The sequence below is a fragment of the Necator americanus genome, chromosome II (assembly GCF_031761385.1).
Source record: "Necator americanus strain Aroian chromosome II, whole genome shotgun sequence".
In the NCBI taxonomy this organism is placed as follows: Eukaryota; Metazoa; Nematoda; class Chromadorea; order Rhabditida; family Ancylostomatidae; genus Necator; species Necator americanus.
In genome coordinates this window covers 21,099,912-21,118,202 of record NC_087372.1, presented here as the reverse complement: position 1 = coordinate 21,118,202, position 18,291 = coordinate 21,099,912, and the positions used below count along the sequence as shown (strand labels likewise).

The window sequence follows — 18,291 nt, the reverse complement described above, 5'->3', positions numbered from 1 at the left end:
GTCCTACTCGTTATTCGACGGCTCAATATGCAGTATATGTAAAAAGAAACTACATTTAACGGGCACCCAAGGTTTTTGAGTGCATGAAGGCATTCTCATTAGGCTCCTAAGGACAAAAATCCAAAAACAGCCAGTGCGAGCGTACATCGATCCTGACCCTAGCGACGGGATTGGCAACCAACAGAGCTACGACGGATTTGTGAGAGAACTAATTAATAGTAATAATTCACTGGATTCGACATTCAGTAGATGAACGAAAGTTGAGTTTTGCATTCATTAATACGAACAACTCACCCATCAAGTTCTGCGAATCTAAATATTTTAAACTTTTCGGGAAAGTGAACGACCTGTGGAGCTTATTTAATCCATTGCTTTGACACTTAAAGGCATCACCCCACGAATCTGAGGTGGTGTAGATTTCAGGTGGAGTATTCGTATACAGGATGGGAGACTACGGAGAGGGAGGTGATTCCGTCCATTTCTTGCTAATTGCCGTAAAAAACGGCCCGGAAGATACGGCTTCATTCGTTTTGGCGCACCATTTTTTACCAGAGGTTCGATTGGAGCGCGCCAGTCTTGTGCGGCGCTGCATCTTCCGGGCCGTTTTTTACGGCAATTAGCAAGAAATGGACGGAATCACCTCCCTCTCCGTAGTCTCCCAACTCGTATACGAATACTCCACCTGAAATCTGCACCACCTCAGATTCGTGGGGTGATGCCTTTAAGAGTGTTTTCTTCACCAGAAGTTATGTGCAAACAACTAGTTGCATTGCATGCCAGCACAATGTTATGAGATGGTTTTTTTTTTCGTAGTTTCCATCGCATGCAATCAATATCATAACCAGTTGTATGTTGTTACGATATTGCGGATACCCTGTATCTAGCACCACAATTAACGGCTAATTTTTTGGTTGTCTAAAATGAAATAAGTTTATAACGTCTTTGCTTGTATCTTTCTAGAAGTGCTGTTTTTAGGCCCAGTCTGCAAATATCTTCTAACTTCTTCGGAAAAGGTTGTTCCATTCGACGTGCAAGTCATCGACCAGTTCACAGGAGCTGCCGTCATTAGAGTCAAGGCAGGCGCATTTTAGATGAAGTTTTATTCGTCTAGATAAAATTTTAACCTAACTTAGAGTAGTTGCACTTCTTAAAACAGGAAGCACCATATCACTGAATTTTTGTTGATGTGTCCACCGCAACTCATAATTTGGAAATCAAGGTTGAGATATTAGGCACATCACGTTTTGATGAGGCAACCACTGCTGTTTGCTACTTCTTCATATTTTAGGATGCTACTATCCTTGACTGCCGAAAAAGTGAGTACGAGCTGCAGGTGGTGGCAGTGCGATGTGAAGACGACAGCATTCGAAGTGAACCGTGAGTCAAGCTTCAGCTTATTTGCGTCACCTCTTTGCATCACTGGGCTACATGGATAGATTTGAAATTGAAAGCTGACCATCTCTTGTTAACAGTTATTTAATCTGAAAATTACGAGCACAAAACGAAGCTTACGAGCACGCGAAAGGATCGCCTAGCGCTTACGTAAAAAGTGAAAGCTTCACAGATACAATAAAAAAATCTTTGGTGGAGTAAGATGGCTGACGTAACTCCGAGAGGAATAAACGCTACAAGGGGCAAATGAGCAGCAGTAGGTGGTCAATTTCTGCTGCGTGCGAGTGTTGGGACTAATATGCATCGTCACAACCCATGTGAAGAGCAATTAATCTGTTTATTGCAATTCAAATGAGGGCGCAAATCTTCGCCGCGCATGATTACACATCTATTAGATTACGGTAACTTGACGTGCGGCAACACCAACAAACTCCTCCCTGTGACACTTCTCATCGATGAGTGTCTCTCGCGAACTCACGGTGCTGTGAATGTTTTTGCGCCATCGAGCATCGAATTAAGCGGTTGCATAGGTGCGAAGCATAAATGAATCACTTTTTGAGCGCTGTCCCCTGGCGGAGAACCTCATCGCCACTTTAGACGAGAGGGCGAACACGTTGGAAGTCACCTTGAAGCGACTTTCCGCTCCTTTAGACCTTCATTTCACTTCAGAGTCGCTCTCAAAGTCTCAGTGAAGGACACAAACAATCACTCGCCCGAGCTTGACAGTCCGTGGTACACATTCACTGTGGACGAAGGTAAAGAGAGGCTCATGTTAGTGTTTGGGCGGGGCCGTATTGTCAGTGCTTACGTAATCTCTCGTTAGGCAAGACTTACGATGAAATCGCCACTCTGAAGGCTACCGACAGTGACTGCGGCAATCCATATGGGCAAATCTGTGATTTTGAGCTCGCTAATAGCCTCAACGACTTCCCATTTGCTATCAACAATCAAGTATGCAAGCAGAGCGTTTTTATATTAGCTCACCCAATCCAGAGCTTATTGGTTATTGCTTCAGGGAGTTCTCCGAAATACGAAGCCATTGAACTACTCTGCAGCGAAGTCATACATCCTCACTGTTGTTGCAATTGATTGTGGGATGAGAAGGAGTAAAAGTGCTTTGGTCACGGTCAACGTAAAGGAAAGGTGCGCACAAGGGCATACAGGGCTGTCTGACAGGTGGGTTGTCCGCATTCTCTGCATCACCTTTCTCTTTCCCCGTACTTCGGTTCTTTTGCAGGCTTACATACATCGCCGGAAGTGGGCCGAAATTGATTTTACCAGATGTTCGAATCCGCGTCTGCGAACAGGTATTGTAGCATCCATGGTTCGTTTAAGATGAGTGGAAGGCGCATCTGACGTAAAGGATTTGGGAGTCATATGCTTCCGTCACATCTTAAATCCTTGTTATAGGAAGCAGCTTGTGTTGTGAAGAATGTTCGCAGCACTGTGAGTTTGCAAGCGGGACATGTAACAAAGGGATGCACAAGGGACACTATCTTCTCCAACGAGACCATCCAAAGGTAGGTAGAAGTCGCTAACTGCGTCTTTGTCATTCGTTTCTAATTAAACCTCACACCTCAACCTACTCCCATTTTGGAATCACCTGCCATTTTGGTGCGGTTATCCTCACCTTTGTATTCTTTCAACTCCCATTATTTCTACACTCACATTTTTTTCGAATATTTCATTGGAGGCCAGAATATTTGTAGTTTTACGAATTTTCCATGAAAGTATAGAATTGTCAAGGCAGAGGAAAAACGGGTAAACTATGGTCTAACAAAAAATGGGTAAATTATGGTCTAACTCGAACATGTCGTCGCGAACTTAAAACAAAGTCGTGAAAATCTTATTGGTCTTCAATTTTGCACTCAAGGCTGACATACCTTCGGCTGGCGTTTCACAAATTCAAGAAGAAATGGTGTTGCATCCCTTTCTGGACACCTGTAGCCTCTTCCAATTTTACTCATCACAAGAAGGCATTGTTTCGCAGGATTTCTAAATTTCAGCTGTGGTCTCTCGTCAGCAACAGTTCCTCTTCTTCCTGCAAGGTCAATGTTCGCTGGCGAAGAAGATACAGAAGTTGCGTTTGACGGCGTAAGTAATGCGGTCATCATCCCCTCAGGACGTGTTCCAGGTAGCTGTAAGACACATTCTGAAGTAGACTCGTACGGTAAGAGTAGACCACCTGTCTCAGAAAACCAAAATGCTATATGATTGTGGTGGTAGTCAAATTTTTTAGTAAAAATTTATTTGTCTGGGCTGCAAAGACTGCAGAGAAAGGGCAAAGAGAAAGGTTTTTTACACACCGCTCGAGATGGTGTGGTTAGTATCTACATCACCAAAATGAACAACGTGCGACACAAAAAAAACCTGAACAGAAACTGAAGGTCAATGAAGCAAAACGAAGCTTTTTTTGTAAGAAGCACATAATATCTTATTCTTCTCTTAAACGGTAACATCGCACAAAACATCGTTATTGACGGCACTCTGTTGATGCCGTGTACGCAAGTTGTTCATCTGGTCACCGTGGGCGGAACAGTGGGACTTTTTACAGTAGGACTATTTTATTTGTTAACTGGTTTTAGGGAACATGCGAAGATGCTAGTTTATACCCTAACCGCCTTCGTTCTAGATCTTAGCTTTCTTTAGACGTTTCAGAGAAATAAATCACACTCGAGTGAGCTTACGGCTAATCGATGGCACCGGACAGACATATCAGATGATGGGCAGATACTTTTTGCATCGCGATCAAATTTCACTGCTATTCAAGAACTTTCCAACAGCGAAATTACGTTGCTCATCCTTCCAATTTATGACAACATGGGAAATGATAAGAAGGCACGTGGCCACCTGGTTCCATTACCGTGCTCTTTCCATAACACTGAAAATGCTATTAATTTTAAGAGTTACTCGTGCCGCAACCAGGATTCGTGGTAATGCAAATCACTGTGAACAAAATTCTTTCCAGAGATCATCCCAGACAAATTCTCTTTGTCGTTTTCAATGAAGCACACACGTGGCACGAAAGATGACCAGAAGAATAAGAAGAACATCCTCTGCGAGTCCGACGAAGAAGGTAATCGTATGTGGGAACAGAGCTACCAACTTCTGCATATATGCTTAGTACATGTGCTATATATGTTCAATGCTCGACCTGATACCTTTATATAGCAGTTATTTCTGTTTGCACCCACCAAAATGAAAACTCTCTATTTTCAAAATCAAATCGAAATTATTCTTTATATACATATCATTTTGGGCAAACCCGTTGCTTTGAAGCAATACTGAAAAGATTCCACTTCTCCAAGTTCATCATGTTTCGAAGCATTTCATGCTACGTATCACTGCCCTCCCTCGCAAACGCTGCTGCTCATCACACCACTCGCTGTGATGAGCAGCAGCGTTTGCGCAAAACAGCATTCAGCTCGACTCATAAGACGAAAACACGTCTACCATGATGATTATAAGCCTCGAGTAAACAACACCGTGTACGCCGTAATTAAGCGACTTGGTGATTTGTGGCAATCTTAATTCGCTATCGTATCCGCTCATAGCTTGCTTTGCTTCAATTCTGAATACACAAGCAAGATTGGAGTTTCCAATATGTGGTCTAATTTGAACCGAACGAATCCGAATATGTAGAGACTAACATACTAGTTTCTTTATATGTATAACTCGAAATTGTCTTTTTGTAAAGAAACAAGAAGAACAAACCAATTCACTATAAAGAGAACAATACTTTAAGAAGGAGTAATGAAATTTTTTTTTTCCTTTTTTGGAAAATTTCATTGAAAGAGAAACATTGTACTGATTCCTATATGTATGCATCATCAGGGTCAAGCGTGAAGTAAAAAAAAAACGTTTCTGAAGACGTCCCCTTCATAGAAGACCCTCCAGAAAGCGATCCCTTCATCTCTTTCTTTCTAGCGTATAGCAATGAAAAATTAGTTTTAATTAAACAACAATTAATTAAACAGAATTAAAGAAACAAATTGAGTCCTTAATAACTCGTAATAGTGTAATATATTAGTATTTAAGATTAATAAATAATACTATAATGGATATTAATATAAAGTGCTGCAAACAAATTGAAGTATATAAAATAATGTTGACGCCACTGATAGCTCACTGCAAGGATTGAAAATATGTCAGTACATATGTGAACATGTAAGCTGAAAAGATCAGAAAGCTCTCAACGTGTATTCGTACATTGATAACATACGGTAGAGAGTTTGACCCCATAGGAATCTGTCTTATTCTTATTTTTATTTTATTTTTATTCTTGTTTTGCATTTCAACACTCATTTCTGCCATTTGCAACGATTTTACTCATCGACAACGGGAAAGAACGGTCAAGAGTTTGATCCTCGCCAGAATTTTTCCATTTTCGCAAGCACAAATGGAATAAACAACTTATACCGGAGCAGAACTTATACCGGAGCCTTCTAAAATCATTTTCGCACTATTTTCTACTTCCTACAATCTTACTCATTGACACATTGATACTGTTTACAGACGATGTTCGATCCCCGCCGGAATCTTGATTTCTGCAAAGCCAAAAAAAAATTACTGAGAAGGGAACTTCGCCGGCAGTTCTTCTTAAATTGTATTAATAGCATTGTTTAGTGCACATAGGTGTTATATACATATCACTGTAGCGATTAGCTCAGACCCTGATTGGAAATTACTGCTGGACTGTTTTTGTTCGGTTTAGGTAAACAGGAATAACGGACTGAAGAAGAAACAGATTAGAACAACTGTGTCGGCTTGTTGTAAAGGAACATTTGCGCTATGAAATGGTTAAAATTTCTTTTCCAGGAACCTTCTGTTTTTTTAAAGCTAGTAGAGAAAAGTTGAGGATTTTAGCCAATGTTTCAACTTTTTCTCAACTAGCTTTTTAGAGAACGGCAGAAAGAAAGTGAAAATAAATTCTGACAGCAAAAACTCTCCTCTACAACAAACTTCCAGCCGAATTTATTTTTGTAGGCGACGAGCTGAGTTATTGAACTTTTTTTGAAGTCATACAGATTTTGATGCGCAACCGAAAATCTGAAATTTCGCACTTCTTCTCGTTGCGAGATTGCGGTAGCGCGGTTGAAAAAACTCGGTGCCATATTTTCATAGAGTATCAAGAAAAATCCTTCACTGTTTTGACTCCTGTAGGTGTTTTGGTTCTATCAAAAACTAGTTGAGAACTTCTCAAAAATTTGAAGGAAAATTTGGAATTTTTCTCAACCAGGTTTCAAAAAAAAAGTAGGAAAGTTAGAAGCATCAATTTTTGAAGGAATGTGGATAAAATCTCTCTCTACAATTCTGGAAAGGCTTTATTGCATGGAATTCACTTTGAGTGTTACTATTTAAGAGCTCATGAAGCCCGCTTTGCAGTAATTTTATCGCAAATATTGGTTGTAGATGCCTTTTTTTCGCTCGGAAACAGCATCAAAGTGCTTTTTTTTAAATAATGACAGGACAATTCGTCACTGTTGGAAGAGAAATCTGCCCTTTAAACTAATAAACGCCAAATGCAAACCACACAACTGTGTTGGGTTGGTCCCCTGACAATCACAATAATAACAGCGTCACATCACCTTGCGACCCATCGTCTAACATTGACTTAGAGCATCAATGGGCTTTTTAATAAAGTACGTAACATATCTAGTTGGTTGTAATGAAGGAGTACTGATGCAGTGTTCAAGCTATGATAGAAATGTAGTTTGTCTCCTACGGCCTCTTAGTACTCAAAACGAAGTTAAGTCTGATTAGTTCCATTTCTTTTATATTAAATAATGATGCAAAAATTTATAATGCTTAGATTTGATTATTTTTTTAAAAAGGATCAAAATTTTTAGGTAGCCATGTGCTTTTGAAACAATTCGTTTTCCGCTTCATAACCTTCACAGCTTTTATCACGTTATTTATAATGCGCTATATTTAGTTAAGTGTTCGATGGTTTGTCCTCATATTAAAAGCTGAGTGTAAATAGCGGATACTAACCCGATTCGAACCCTTTCTCACGCTAAATATTTCCTATATTCTTGGTGAAAAGTTTCTTTTTTTTAAACAACTCACTCTAAACAAGGCCGGAGAGCTTAGATCACAAGGTATTATAAACTTTACACCTTTTTTCTTGCATTCGTACTCGTGACGCCTCACATTTATTCTAATTTCCATGTTCTTCATTTGTTTAGTATTTTCCCAAACTAGTCTCGGACCAAAAGGTGTGGAATTACACCACCGAAATCTTTGAAAGATACTTCACGCCATCTTTTTTCTAGCTTTTTGCATCGCTTGGCATGTGTGTTTCTTTAACATGTACTGCAGCCTCGACTTTTTCACCCTGCTCTATTCATTTTTTCCTCCCCTTCCGACTACAGGTGCGATAGGGAAGAGCTGGACCCTCATCAGCTGAAGTGGTCTGGCTCATGTGAAGCAGCTCAAGAGATGAGAATCACCCTTCGTCAACCGTCAAAAAGTGAATGGCATCAGAGCGCCGGCTGAGACTATCGTATGTATGCTTCCTACCCGCCCTACGACCCCTCCTGCTCCGACACCCCTCTCAGCGAACGTTTGATCTTCTGCATAGTACTGTTTCTCTGTAAAGGAATATATAGCTGTAAAGTTGCCTATTTTTTCCGGAACAATTTTTGGGTGTGCGACTGATAAGATAGCTCATGGTAATTGTTCGGCATAACTTGCTTCCTTTATCTTGGATATGAACATCATTCTGTTTGTTAAAAAGAGCTCTGTTTATCCATAGTAGTTCATTGAGGGCCCTAAAAAATCAGAATAAAGAATGTTTTTTAATTGCACATCTAAGGTGGTGTCGATGCAAATAAAATGCTGCTGAACCGAAATATTAGCTTCATGTTCTTGAGTAGGAACTCTTTTTGGTTTGACTATTTAGTACTCCTCTTACTTTTGTTTTCAAGGGCTCTAGAATTTCCATCCCTTCACAACATTCTTTTTTTTTCCTTGTGAAATACAGAAATGTACCAGCAATTGATTGAAAATCCAGGGGCACTCATAAGATCGTCGCCAGTGCTGTTAAACTTTAGGAATGAATCGCCACCACTTCTCCGTCTACGTCCGTCACTGCAAACTCGAGGTGGTCCTGAGGAGAGAAGCTGGCAGCAAAGCCGAATTCCGCGCAGCTGAATGGAGATGGGCTATCCCACAGGTGCCTAGCAAGTTCTATGGCTATGATTTTTGAAAGTTAGGACGCTTTTGAGATACATCTCTTTCATTTACAAGTTTCGCCAAAATCGACGAACAAGGTCATCATACTTTGTGCAAACCTTGACTGTGTGGTTTCCTTATTTTCTTCACCCGGACTTTTAAGGTGTGCGATGATGAATGGCACTCATATACCCTCTTCTTCAATGGAGTCGATGACGTCAGCTTGATGATCGATGGCGTATCCTTCAAAGCTGACGAGAGAAACCCAGAAATTCTGGACGATTGGCCGCTACACCAAACTCAAACTATGGTATATATGCTCGCAAATTATGACACAAGAAAAACCTGGATGAATTCACGTGTTTTGTAGAAGACGAGACTCGTTGTTGGAGCATGTTGGCACGGTCGACACCAAGCAATGGCACAATTCTTCAAAGGTTTGTTTGCTGCTAAAGAGACAATTGGTGGAAGTTTCTCGCAATTTTCAAGTTTTTAGGATCACTCTCCAGCGTTTATCTTCTCAGCGGGGAAACAGAAAGTCAGAGCGCTATTGAATGCGCCCATCGCTGCCCTGAACAGCTGCAATTCACGGGGATAGATGAAATAGTAGAAGGGCAGGTATGAAAGAGCTTTGCAAGTACATGGAAGGAGAACCCGCAAGAAAGCAGTCCATTCTAGAGTGTGACGTTCAGTCCTGACCAGTCAACTATTACTCTAAACTCGTCGACGATCCCGGAAATCGACATGATGCTTCGGAGGGTGAATACAATGCAGTTTAGTAATTGCAAAATTTCCTGAAATGTTTTCAATTTTTCAGATCTCATATGTGAACACGCAGGAGAAACCCGTACTAGGACACCGACGCTGGACTCTCACTTCAATCGTGAATTGCAAGGGAGGAAAACAGGTAATGGTGTTCAGTATCGTTTGACTGTGTACTATTTTTTGAGCAGAACCAAGATTGTTATTGATCTTTATTCTGGCTAACGTTTCGGCGTCGTTGCCTTCTACAAAGCCTGGAAAATCAAAGACATCTGTAACCTCTCTCTCAAATTCCTCGTCATCCCTCAAGATATGACTTGGCAAACAGATTATTCAAGGACAACGCTAGAAAAGCAGACCACCGTACTGGTCATCTTGATAGCCACAAAATCGTGACGTTAGTGCACCACCAGTTGTTAGAGTTGCGCCGCTAGTAGTAAGTAGTAACGGTGCCCCGCTTCTGACCCCTAGGTCAAAACCCGCAAAGGTCTTGATATGGTGCCAGCTCGTTGGTTACAGCGATGCATTCCTTTTTAATATTCATTTGACTTTTGGCCGTTATGTAAAACGCTTCCAATGTTTTCGCGCCAGAATGTGTGATTCGCGTGCCAAGATCGTGACAGCTATCCTAAAAGGAGTGTTGTCTGCGATGAGCACCTAAAGGTGTTGATGTTTTTGATTTTCCGTCTAGGTGCTCCTTGACGCGGATATATAGTGGTCTTCCTGTTTCGCCAAGGTATTCATCCCCACATAACTGACAGGCGGTTAGATAGATAACCCCGATAGCACACAATCATCCTACCTCCCATTCGTACAAACGATGTAGTTAGGTGTCTCACAAAGCCTGTCATAGGCACGGTTGCGGACTAGCTTTTGCTTCAGGTTCGCAGGTGGTATGTCCACTACTCTGATTGAATCTTGCAGACCCGCCTGTCCTAGGCTTGCTCGCACTGCATTGTTAATGTCAAAAAAAAAGGAAAAAATAAAAATAATAAAAGGAAGGCAGAAGGGGATCTTTGCTGCTTGTTCTACCATGTGGTACCGCCGCTCAGTCACGTGGCTCCGATTTGAATGAGAAACCTTTGCTGATTACCTATTGGAGTGAGCAATCTAGTTAGCCATGTCTACGATGACAATGCGCCCTTGAACTTTAGATGAAACCGTTGCAGCTATCTTAAACATATTTTCAATGAGTGGCTTTTTGGTTCTCCAAGGGTGAGCCGATTTTTAGTGAATCAGAATGTTCTTACAACTCGGTTTTTAATACCTTTTTTTCAATTTCCCCCACACAAATGAACCTAGACATTTAGAAACGGCTTCCAATTGTCTCTAGGTTTTTTCTTCGCGAACTTTATGTACCCGGATTGTTTATTTACGATATCGAAGCAAGTGTTCACTTCAGCTTGCGTTGGACATATAATGCAACAATCATCTATGTATTGGCAGTACAGTAGAGGTTTGCGTTGCAGTAGAGGTTTTTCAACGTTATACATGAAAGTAACGGCTTATGTAGGAGGAAGTCTTTGTCCCATGGAACATCTCAGACATTCGCCTAGCAGCATCTTTATTTGCTGTATCGCAAACTCATACATGTTAAGAGTTTCCTGGCGTTCCAGAAGCAGCTCTGATGTTGCCTGCAGAGCAGCATCGGTGGAAACGTTGGTGTAGAGCGAAGTGACATCGAAGCATTCGACCACACAATCTCCATCAAGGCACGCTTTCTGGAGGTGCTCTATGAACATTTTTGTGCTTGAGAGATGAGCGGGAACGTATTGGAGTAGCTGGCTGAGAATAGTGTTAAATAACATGTTGAGGAATATTCTGTTGGTGGGACCTCCAATATTGCTAATGATAAGCCTAACCTTGAAATCCCCCGGGTTGGTCGACCTAAATTCGGCAGCGGTGAGCTTATGGGTCTTGGTTAGGACGTAAAGGACAGGACAGGTGGGCCAGTCACATTTTAGACGCGTGATAATTGTTTTTGGCAAACCTACTGATTTTGCGGTCTCCATCCATATCCTATTTGAGCGGCATATTGTCTGCCAAACTCATGTGCAGATGAAGGATGGTATAAACTATCGTCCGTAAGGTGAAGTTTCGTTACAGTCCTGTCCAGTTCACTTGAAATCACTACAAATACCCCTCCTTCATCACTGACAGAGATTTTGATCTTGCCCTGAGAGCAAATGTCACGTAGTTCGTACAAACCTTCAGTATCTGTTCAGGTGTTCAGTATCTTCATTTGACAGGGAAACGCGGGAGAGGTGACAGGTCCACTGCCTTTTCATTCCAAAATTAGCAAAAAGTCAGACATCCGGCACGTAGTTTTTCACAGATAATGACTCCCTAGAAAGGTGAATGCGCCTTTTTTTCCAATTAGAAATCAGATTCTGGTGCTAGTTCTGGAAACATCATTTCGAAGAGATCCTTTGCGTTGTCAGTTACATAAATATGGTACTAACCGGTATATTTAAGCTTATGCTGCCTATCTCGAAGGGTTACCTGTTTGTGGAACGGGAAGCTGACCCTGTTCTTTTCCTCTCTGGCTCTGTAAGTCTGGATATCGACCAACACTCTGTTAAAGTCGGCACTGCAATGATCTCCGACATCCAAATCACCGTCAGTCAACCTGAAAGCGGTGCGATTTATGAATCTCTTTTTTACTGCTTGCGTGATGATTTGAATTTCAGATGGTAAAATGAAGGATGTGACCTCATCGCATGTGCTAAACTACTGCAAAGTGCATCTGAAGCCGTCGAGAGACATGGATTTGGAGTACTTTTCTTCGCCTGCCTCACTGATCGCTGCTCTCCAAATCGACTTCGAACATGATAAAGAAGTAAGTGTTGAGTTATTTTTGGAATTTAGTGCCAACAAGAAATCGGCACATGAGTGACGCCCACTTTCTGCTGCAGTTTGCGTGTGCTACGAAGGTAAGAATATCTGCCAGTTATGACGGTGTTATTCTTAGTTCAACAGCACTAAATGTTTCGACAATCTGCCTGTACCTGCAAACTTTAAAACTAAATGGCAAGAGTTGTTAACGGTTTTTTTTTTGTTCAATGGAACAAGAGTAGGAATCTGCCTAAAGTTCCTCTAGGTGTTGCTTTAATTAAAGCAGGAGAAAGTAACCTTATTTTTGGTGCACTCGCTCAGGCGAATTAAAACTTTACATGTGCCGGCGGCGCTTTCGGGTATCTCTTCAGATTCGTGATGTTTCGGTTTCGCAAGGTTTTAGCGATCTCACAGTGCTACATGGGCATTTCGTGAATTCTGTATGACCACTCAATAATTCATATCATGATCATGGGGCGGGTGTGATGTAGCGCTTAGAGGTTCCGCTTCCTGCACAATCGATCGAATGTTCGACTCCGCCCTGATGGTCACCAAGCCTTTCATTCCTCCGGGATCGATAAATTGGTACCAGACTTGTCTGGGAGGATAAAAACACTGACTCGACACATCGGCTAGCCAGACACCTTATCCTTTATCCTTCATCTTTATCTTTATCTTTCATGCTAATGATATCATGATATATAATAACGAGCTTAGTCCGTGTATGTATGTATGTATGTATGTATGTATGTATGTATGTATGTATGTATGTATGTATGTATGTATGTATGTATGTATGTATGTATGTATGTATGTATGTATGTATGTATGTATGTATGTATGTATGTATGTATATATGTATGTATGTATGTATGTATGTATGTATGTATGTATGTATGTATGTATGTATGTATGTATGTATGTATGTATGTATGTATGTATGTATGTATGTATGTATGTATGTATGTATGTATGTATGTATGTATGTATGTATGTATGTATGTATGTATGTATGTATGTATGTATGTATGTATGTATGTATGTATGTATGTATGTATGTATGTATGTATGTATGTATGTATGTATGTATGTATGTATGTATGTATGTATGTATGTATGTATGTATGTATGTATGTATGTATGTATGTATGTATGTATGTATGTATGTATGTATGTATGTATGTATGTATGTATGTATGTATGTATGTATGTATGTATGTATGTATGTATGTATGTATGTATGTATGTATGTATGTATGTATGTATGTATGTATGTATGTATGTATGTATGTATGTATGTATGTATGTATGTATGTATGTATGTATGTATGTATGTATGTATGTATGTATGTATGTATGTATGTATGTATGTATGTATGTATGTATGTATGTATGTATGTATGTATGTATGTATGTATGTATGTATGTATGTATGTATGTATGTATGTATGTATGTATGTGTATGTATGTATGTATGTATGTATGTATGTATGTATGTATGTATGTATGTATGTATGTGTGTGTGTGTGTGTGTGTGTGTGTGTGTGTGTGTGTGTTTGTCTGTGTGTCACGAAATTCGAAAAAGGGGGTGCGACGGGTCCACCCGGCGACGGATTGGTGCGCCGGCGCCAGATACCTATAGACGCGGGTGCGACGGGTCCACTGGCGTCGAAATCCTGTGTTATGGTGTAGAGGCATTGCACAGTAACTTCGTGTGCATGTCGCAAAAGGTAAATAGGACGTCGCAAACGTTTCATAGTCGTATACACTTTCCGCGTTGCTTTTCACCTCTAGGACTCTTCCATTCTTGAGAAACTGGAAACAAGAATGCTAACCGCTGCCCATATAGTAGCCAACTGTTTACATGATCTGATGTGGAACGCTATTTTTATCAATACGATGATGTCATTCACTTCATTTTATATGAAACATCATTCTGTGATAACTGTTGGGGGAAACAAGAGTAATGATCCCAAGTCGTGTCTATATTACATTGGTATCGAAAGAGTGCTTAAAGTTGAAGTTTGTATATTCTCCAAATGTAGAACTGACGCGTTTACAAAGAAAACTATGAATCTGTAGCCTAAATTAATCAGTGAAGGCGAGCGAAGAGAACACCACAAAAAAGTCTGGGGTCCGGTTTTAGCCGGACATTCAGACTGGTAATATTATAACATGATCATTATATTACCAGTCTGAATGTCCTGCTAAAGCAGGACTTCAGGCTTTTTTTTTTTGGTGTTCGCTCCGCTTGCCTTCACCGATCAAAATGAAATAACAGTAGCGACATTTTTTGTAAGATTAGAATTGCTTTTTTGCATCAATGCTTTCTTCAATTTTTTAACCCGAAAATTTAAGCATAGGTGTAAGATTTAATGGTTTTTCCCCAAACGCTCAGTTCTATATTTGGAGAACAATCAAACTTGATTTTACATCTATGTTCCTCTCAAACCTCCACAATTTGGAAACATTATTCGAAGTGTGAGTTTCCTTCGTTCTCAACTATTAGCAAAGAATGATGTGCTAACATGAAGACGTAAATATCACTATCATAGTGATAAAAATAACGTTCTACGTCAGATCGCGTAAACTGTCGGCTATTATGCATTGTGTTTAAGCAGCCGTTCGAACGTGTGTTTCCTTCTCTTGAAAAGAAGATGATAGCAGCGTTAGGGAGACACGTTGGGAAATAGATATGTGAAGGAACCATAGAAACCCATTCTACTGCGTTGGGGCTCCCGCGCACCAATTCGGCGCAGTGGAACCCGTCGCTCCCCGCTCTACAGCTTCCTGACATCGACGCACCATTCCGACCCCGCCGGATCCGTCGCTCCCCATTTTACAGCTATCTGGCTCCGGGGCACAAATTCGACCCATCTCACCCAATTTTACCGCGTTGAGGCTCTAGCGCACCAATGGTATCCGTCTCACTCTCTTTTTGGTACTTCTTGACTGAGACACACACATACACAGACACACACACGTGACAGAATAAGCCCGTTATTATGCAGCATGATAGTTTGCAAATTTGGAAGTATACATTCACATAAAAGTTTATTTACTCTCACTAACATATGAGAGAAACTAATTTGTCTTATCAAAGCCAACATCGATATCTATATAACTTTGGACAATGGATAAAAGGTAGGTACGCATATCAGGTGCGTGGCGATGGCTCAACGCCTCACCGATGCAGAATTTTGCATCATTGTGAAGTATTTTTGGGACACACAGACAAACACATACGCACACGGATTAAGCGAGTTATTATATAGCATGATATTATATATTATATCATTATATCATGATCATAATCATCATGATCATGAATTATAGCGGAAAAAACAGGCGGATTTGAATTTTTTATTTTCTTCAGATAGACTACTGCAGTTCTACACTTTACATATTAACAGTAGTTTTTATTTCAAGTGGATTGTTGCGTTATTCTAGAAAATTCCTTCGCTGAAGAGTGTGGCAGCAACAACAAAGATGAATGTTTAATTTCCTTTCGTTTGCTAGAAGTTATCTTATCGGCGGCTTACGCAGAAATTCTCGATTTTTTACTTCTTCCACTCATAGAATTTGTGACATAGTTCGCAAGCGTCGCAACGGGAACTTCTTTACTGATTATTACTCATAAAGGTGTAAAGAGTTACCTTATCGAGTAAACTGTTGAGTAACATTCTACCTGATTTATACCTTTGTAGGCTGTATCGCTTTCCTGTTGTGATAATCGCAAAGTACGTATTTCACAAAAACAGTCTACTGCTGCAGAGAACTTAGCATCAATTACTTCCCCTTATGTTAGCTTTAGAGGCGTTTGAATTGTACCTTAGGTGTCCCTCTCGATGAGATATGCCGTAATTTCCGTCAGAGTCACGATTGTGAACCTATCATCCGACTGTCCTTGTCATGATATATATATATATATATATATATATATATATATATATATATATATATATATATGATATATAATAACGAGCTTAGTCCGTGTGTGTGTGTGTGTGTGTGTGTGTGTGTGTGTGTGTGTGTGTGTGTGTGTGTGTGTGTGTGTGTGTGTGTGTGTGTGTGTGTGTGTGTGTGTGTGTGTGTGTGTGTGTGTCTCACGAAATTCGAAAAAGGGGGTGCGACGGGTCCACCCGGCGCCAGATAGCTAGAAAATGGGGTGCGACGGGTCGCGCGGCGTCGGATTGGTGCGCCGGCGCCAGATACCCATAGAAGGGGTGCGACGGGTCCACTGGCGCGAAATAGCCATAATATGGGGTGCGACGGGTCCACCGGTGCCAGATACCTATAGGAGGGGGTGCCACGGGCCCCACGGCGTCAGATTGGTGCGCCGGCGCCAGATAGGTATAACGTGGGGTGAGACGGGTCCCGCGGAATCGAAATGGTGCGCAATGACTTCGCGTGCATGTCGCAAAAGATAAATGGTTTGAGCCGTTTCACTGCCGTGACCACTGGGCGCTTTGCTCTTCACCTTTATGACTCCTCCGCGTGCCTATTTCCTTCTTTGCTCGCTTCAAGTTTGTACCATGCCGTTCTCAGAAAGTGGAAACACGCATGCAGATGGTTGCTTAAATAGTAGCAAGATGTTTATGTGATCTGACGTGGAACGTTATCATTATCAGTAGAATGATGTCTTTCACGTCATTTTATGTTAAAACATCATTCTGTGATAACTATTGGGGGAAATCAGGAGGAATATCCATACTTCGAGTAATGCTTTCAAATTGCATCTATATTATTCTGGCATCAAAGAATTGTTTGTAGCTGATGGTAGAATATTCTCCAAATGTAGAATTGACGCATTTGCTAGGAAAACTTCGTAATTTTTAATCCGTAATTTATAATATAAAGAAGAGAAGGAAAGTGTTGTTATGAAAACGCAAATCTGATTTTACAGAAAACACCACTACTATTATCTTTCATTGATCAGTGAAGGGGAGCGAAGCTAAAACCAGCGAAAGTCTGAAGTCCGGTGTGTGTGCATCACGAAATTCGAAAATGGGGGTACGCCGGGTCCACCCGGCGTCGGATTGGTGCGCTGGGGTCAGGTACCTATGAAAGGGGGTGCGACGGGTCTACCGGTGCCAGATTCCTATAGAAGGGGGTGCGATGGGTCCACCGGCGTCAGATTGGTGCGCCGGTGCCAGATTGCTATAATATGTGACGGATCCACCGGCGTCGGTGGACCCGGTCATTGGTGCGCAGTAACTTAGTGTACATGACGAAAAAGATAAATGGTTTGAGCCGTTTCATTGCCGTGACCACTGGGCGCTTTGCTCTTCACCTTTATGACTTCTCCGCGTGCCTATTTCCTTCTTTGCTCGCTTCAAGTTTGTACCATGCCGTTCTCAGAAAGTGGAAACACGCATGCAGATGGTTGCTTAAATAGTAGCAAGATGTTTATGTGATCTGACGTGGAACGTTATCATTATCAGTAGAATGATGTCTTTCACGTCATTTTATGTTAAACATCATTCTGTGGTAACTATTGGGGGAAATGAAGAGGAATACCCATACTTCGAGTAATGCTTTCAAATTGTATCTATATTATTCTGGCATCGAAGGAGTGTATGCAGCTGATGGTCGAATATTCTCCGATTGTAGAGTTGACGCGTTTAGAAGGAAAATTCCGTAATCTTTCGCCTTAATTTATAATATAAAGAAGAGAAGGAAAGCGTTGTTAAAAAAATACAAATCTAATTTTACAGAAAACATCTCTACTATTAACTTTCATTGATCAGTGAAGGGGAGCGAAGCGAATACCACAGAAAGTCTGAAGTCCGGCTTTAGCCGGAAATGCAGACTGGTAATTTATATTACATTACCTACCCGAACTTCATGGAATGCCTGCGTAACAACGCGAGGAGCGCCGTGAGAACCGGTTATTTCTGGAAATACGTTGTAGCCTTTCCTTATTTCTCCTTCATCTACCGGATCGACACTTTACTAATGTACTTTTCGCCAAAAATGTTGCGATCTATCTCCAAAATGCATTTTTTTCAAGAAACACTCCGTATCGTTGCTCTCTTCTCCTTTTTCTTCGCTTCTATCCTCTGGGAAAACATTTTGCAACTGTGTTGTCCCCGACAAATACAACATAGCTCTCCTCTTTCTCTA

At 41.0% G+C, this 18,291-nt stretch overlaps 1 protein-coding gene across 1 annotated transcript; it reads left to right on the top strand.

The window, feature by feature from the left end:
• Positions 1-443: 443 nt before the first annotated feature.
• RB195_018818 (uncharacterized protein) lies at positions 444-12,611 on the top strand (the record flags this gene model as incomplete). Its single annotated transcript, XM_064186416.1, has 19 exons — positions 444-465; positions 976-1,076; positions 1,289-1,377; positions 2,062-2,147; positions 2,216-2,343; positions 2,408-2,568; positions 2,630-2,699; positions 2,803-2,912; positions 3,399-3,526; positions 4,361-4,468; positions 8,448-8,569; positions 8,732-8,878; positions 8,939-9,005; positions 9,065-9,186; positions 9,247-9,327; positions 9,386-9,475; positions 11,806-11,968; positions 12,021-12,169; positions 12,537-12,611. 19 exons carry the CDS (start codon positions 444-446, stop codon positions 12,609-12,611), a joined length of 2,019 nt encoding a protein of 672 aa, XP_064042297.1.
• Between the last annotated feature and the right edge of the window lie 5,680 nt (positions 12,612-18,291).